This window comes from Argentina silus, assembly GCF_951799395.1.
Source record: "Argentina silus genome assembly, chromosome: 5".
Taxonomy (NCBI): domain Eukaryota; kingdom Metazoa; phylum Chordata; class Actinopteri; order Argentiniformes; family Argentinidae; genus Argentina; species Argentina silus.
In genome coordinates this window covers 17,651,337-17,656,821 of record NC_139659.1, presented here as the reverse complement: position 1 = coordinate 17,656,821, position 5,485 = coordinate 17,651,337, and the positions used below count along the sequence as shown (strand labels likewise).

Sequence of the window (5,485 nt, the reverse complement as noted above, 5' to 3'; positions counted from 1 at the left end):
TGTCCTCCAGCTGTCATAAACATGCTGAGGAGCTGGTAGTATGTTCCACTGTTTCACTGTGGCAGAACACATACATATTCGGAACTGTGTTTGATAAACCGTAGCCTTTAGATGAGACATCTGGCAATGCGAGGTTTGATACACCGTCTTATAACACTTCCACTTTGTCGACTCAAGAGCATTACTCGTGTTGGCCAATTTAAAACAGAGCGATGGGATTACCCATTAATTTCATGTTCCTAGGGCGCCCCCCCCTGGCCAGACACCATAGGCTTTTCCTGCAGCAACCTTCTTTTACAGCCATTGGCAGCAACTCGACTCATTTGACGAATCAGAAACGACTTTACAGTCACAGCGGTGGGAAGAAACGACCAATAGAAAACAGCGATACGGGCGCGGATTAACGGATTTCTTGACAGGTGGCTTGTTGTGGTTTGGTGTGACCTGCGAGCCGCATCAACCGTAGACGATCATCAATGACTCTTGACTGCTAACACACAACTCGGAGGATGAGTCTTTCTTTAAGGTGGTATACTTTACTAGCTTGCTATTCCATGTCCAGTAGATAGTTAGTTAAAGCATTAACAAGAGTGTTAGCTAGCTAGCTACCTACCTGGCTAATTTAACCCCGAAACTCTGAAACTACATTTGTTGTCTTGGTTTAGCAAGCTATGGTATCGTTGTTACGGGGCCAGACAGCTAGGTTAGAGCTTCTGGGGTGATATTGATGATATATTGTATGTAAATGGATAATCTGTCTTAGAAGTTCTTAACGTAACGTTAGTTGTATTTGTAACTGTGCCTGTGTGTGACTCTGTAAACGCAGTTGTTTATTTGACACTCTGGTCTGTGATCTGCAGAACTGAACTGGCAGCGGATAAAACCAAGCGAAAGAAGAGGAGAGAGCTGACCGAGGAGCAGAAACATGAAATCAAGGAGGCTTTTGAGCTGTTTGACACAGACAAAGATAAAGAAATAGACTACCATGAACTTAAGGTAAAGTTATTAGATAGACCAGCCAAGCTGACTTGTCTATTGTCTTAATGTGTTTGCTGTCTAGCCAATCTTGATTGGGTTCTGCCTAAGCCAGTTTTCTTTGATATGGCAACCACAACGGTGGTCAACGGTGAGATGGTTTGGTCAAATTTGGAGCTGTCAATAAATTGTGTTGTGGTGTTGTCCCCCCCATTGCCAAAACATGACCCCCAACTGTTCTAATTTAGGTTGCGATGCGTGCTCTGGGCTTTGAGGTGAAGAAAGTGGATGTCCTGAAGATACTAAAGGACTACGACAGAGAAGGGAATGGCAAAATAACGTTTGATGACTTCAATGAAGTGGGTGAGTTCCTTCTCTGTGCTTCTGTTTCACCACGCATCTGTGTGTAGTGTTGACGATTGAGCTTGAGTGTGTGTGTGGTCCTGCAAGGTAAAGACACTGTGTGTGTGTGTGTGTGTGTGTGTGTTTGTTCGTTCCTCCCTCAGTGACAGACCGTATGCTGGAGCGAGACCCTAAGGAGGAGATGATGAAGGCCTTCAAGCTGTTTGATGATGATGACTCCGGGAGGATCAGTCTGAGGAATCTGAGACGCGTGGCAAGAGAGCTGGGAGAGAACATTACTGATGAGGAGCTACGCAGCATGATCGATGAGTTTGATACGGATGGAGACGGAGAGAGTGAGTACACACACACACACACACACACGTACATTATAAACTGACTGAAAGGAGGGTCAGTCATATAACATTTTGTCAACTCCTCTCTCTCTCTCTCTAGTAAACCAGGAGGAGTTTATTTCCATAATGACAGGAGACACGTGATTGGATTATTGCTTTTCTGAGGGAGGAGCTCTGGGGACGCCGGTGCACCATGGGATGGAGCACTCTTTCAGGCCTCTGAAGAGCTGAGAGAGGGACCATCTATCACTATCAATGCCTGGGGGAACATCTGAGTACTCTATACCTGCTTCCTCTCCTCAGGGGGTGTGTGGGGGTGAGGGGGGGGGGGGGGGATTTCGCCTGCTGTCCTTCATCAGCACTCATCTGGAAGAACTGGACTGAGAAGGTGGTGAATACCTAGCCGTATTGTTTTCACCCAGCTGTTTTCAGATCAGGGCAGATGAAGGAAAGGAGACAAAGGAGAGGAAGCCACTGTTCTAGACTTCTTAGACTCAACCAATGTCACCGTGACAAATGCTGTGACTCTTGTCCTTGTCTTGATGTTGTGTGTCTTCAAAATACCTGTCTCAAATAGATTCTGTTTGTGTATTTTTTAATTTATTCAGTAAGTAGAGTCCCTTGAAGCCCCATTGGTGCAATTGGAAATTTATATATTAGTGTAGAAGACTCACTTACGCATATTCGTATGTGTACAACAGGTTAAGTTTATACTATGGAAGGATATGTGTCCTGTACATTTAGATTTGTTTGTATTGAGTCTCTCTCTCTCTCTCTCTCTCGCTTTCTCTCTCTCTCTTTCTCTCCATCTAATTCTCTCAACATCTTTTCTGGATACCCTGACTTTGTAGTTCTATTTTATTTTATGATTACCATAACATTCCTGGGAAAAAACCCATGATACTTCAGTGGTATTCCTGGAAAGGATAGACATTTTAATGATTTGATTGATATCTTAGTTTTTAATGACATTTCTATTTTGTATTCAATGAAGTGTTTGGATGTGTTATTTATTTTACGTAAATAAATCAAATTGAATAGGACATCTGCACTTGTGGTAAGTATCAATTCCTTTTAAATGTGCTTCCCTGTGGCCACTAGGGGGCGGTAGTATCCTATGTCTCATATACATATCGGTGCAAACGGAGAGATGTTTTTTTGGCTTCCATGCAGTCCAACCAAACTAGAAAACACAACTTGTTGGGGCAGTACAGCCTTCATCCAGGTGTAATCATATTTGTATTATAGTGGTATAAGACTCGAATTAGACACTTAAGTGATGAAGCTTGGTTCTCTTGCTTTTGAAGAGATTATTTCAAGTTGTCAAGAGCTAGTTTTAAAAACGGTGCGGCCACTCTTTGGGGGGATGGGTGGGGGGGACGCCTTGCTTTTATAAAGAGATGTTTGGAAAAGAGTAGAATCAAGCTGTAAATGCTCTTAAACTGAACATAAAGAGAAACTTAATGATACATAACCACTGGAGGTGCAAGCCAGTGAAGAGCCTACTAAGACGGTCAATGGAAAACAGACAAGGAAAGGACACCAGTTTGGAGTAGGCTTAATCAGACACAGCTAGTCACTTCAAAGACACATGATACTGACCTCAATACCACTCAGTCTGATGCCACAAACTCCCTGTCATTTTGGTTGCTCAAAACCCATATTGATTTAGACAAAGAGTTACGGAAACTAGGGGACTGATATTTCATGATTGACTTTTGATCTAAGCCTCAGAGAGAGTTCCATATGTTTGGGAGTGTTGGGTTTGAATTACCCAGTTTGCTTTGGTAATGACCCCAGCCAATCAGATGATGATAGGGTGGAGGATGCTCAGGGGTTTTCTGTCCTGTAATTAGAGGTTTGGGGTTTTTGAGGGACTGGGACAAGAATGAGGGTGGAGCTGTGTGTGTATGTGCGTGTGCAACTCCACCCTCATTCGTATGTGTCTCACTCACACACACGCACACACACACACACACACACAAAAAGCTCATTACCAAGGAGTGATTATCTTGCTCCCATTCCGTAGCAGTGTCTAGTCTGTTCTAAAAAAGATTCAAGGTCAGCATTGATGTTCATTATCAGGACCTGCATCTGATCATTACTAGAGGACCAGGCATTATATGCCCCCTGCATTGGCACATGCTCAGCTGTTAGACCCTGGACCATAGGACACACACACATAGTCCAGAAATAACCCACCCTAGTTCCTCCCCAGTTACAGCCTCTCAGTCGCCCCTTGTGGGGTCTACACACACACACACACACAGGCAGGCAGGCAGGCACGCACACACACACACACACACACACACACACACACACACACGCAGGCAGGCAGGCAGGCAGGCACACACACATACACACGTACAGACATGTACACACTCAATCTTTTGTCCTGCTGGTAATCAAGTGTGTTGATGAGAACTCTATAAATACATCTGACTGTCTCGCGGCTCTTCCCAGAGACTGAGGGTTAGGGGTAATAGGATATGTCGGGGTCCTACTGTAAATGTGGGATAATGGAATAAAGCCTGCTCACTCCCCCATGCTCCTACACTGTGGCAGTTTGTAGTGGAATCTATAGATTCTCTTCACTGAGTATCATATAGAAACGTGTAGTGTCACTATTCTGGGTCCCGAGCTGTAATGGAGTGTACCAGACTAAGGGCACTAAATGCACTACATTCCTCAAACACCCTGTCTTTGACTGTCCAGTCCAGGAAGGGTGTCTTTGACTGTCCAGTCCAGGAAGGGTGTCTTTGACTGTCCAGGAAAGCTGTGTGTATAAGAGGGGAAACAGAGGGCTGATCATCCTTCTCCAGCACCCTGCCATGGTGAAAACCCCACAGGGTCATGCAGTGCAATAGGTTGACAACAGAACGCTGTCCTCCAAAAATCAGTATGCAAAATTGCCCAATTACTGAGACAATTACCTGCCTCTTGAAATCATTTCGAATTTCAAAGGGATTCGTAGAGAGAGAGAGGGGGTGGGGTGTGTGTGTGTGTGTGTGTGTGGGGGGGGGGGGGTTAGCTGAGGTTGCCTACATTCATTAGAGATACTTGGACAAGAGTTTGTTTGGATATAAACAAAACTGAATAATATGATAAAAGAGACTATAGAGAACTCCACCAGCTGTCTGTACGGTTTTAGACACAAGAGATCAACATGTTGATGCATAAATAAATCCTAAACACTACGGGACTGTGGGAAAATTGTTAGGGTTTGTTTTTTTGCCTGTTGAAAAACTGACAACCTTCACTGACCACTTGGTCATCTTAAGATAAAACCTTGCACTTAGATAAAACACCTTGTGGGTGATGTGATGCGCAGTTGACTCATAACCTGTAGTGCCCAGGGCGAGCACGTTTAGGGTCCTTCAATATTATGTGGATGAAGGGCGGGTGGGGGCAGGCAGGTTGAATCAAAAGAAAACAATGCATAAAAAAAATCCATACATATAATTCTTGTCATTCTGATCTATAGGCTACCATGAGGTTTTCTTTTTATTATATTTTTATCTGGCATGAGTGCGTATAACCTAAGCATTAGGGCCTAATGTACGCACGCCAAATACGCGATAATCGCCAAATGCTTTTCGGAACTTAAGTAGAAAAGGTTAATGTCAATCAACTCAGGCAAAAAGGACAATGCCGAGTCCGGGGTCAGAGTTCAGCCCTAGCGGACAGCTGTCAGTTATTAGGTGAGCTATGCCCACCAAGCTCTTAACCTTTCACCCTCAGGGAGAAAAGAGAGGAGGGGGTGGGAAGGGGGTGGAGGGGCATGTTGCTTTTTACCGTTACTCCCCCCCCTT

At 44.4% G+C, this 5,485-nt stretch overlaps 1 protein-coding gene across 1 annotated transcript; it reads left to right on the top strand.

Moving 5' to 3' along the window:
- Positions 1–395: 395 nt before the first annotated feature.
- cetn3 (centrin 3) lies at positions 396–2,716 on the top strand. Its single transcript, XM_083669678.1, has 5 exons — positions 396–526; positions 861–996; positions 1,224–1,338; positions 1,482–1,673; positions 1,774–2,716. Exons 1-5 carry the CDS (start codon positions 510–512, stop codon positions 1,815–1,817), a joined length of 504 nt encoding a protein of 167 aa, XP_083525804.1. The 5' UTR covers positions 396–509; the 3' UTR covers positions 1,818–2,716.
- Positions 2,717–5,485: the final 2,769 nt, after the last annotated feature.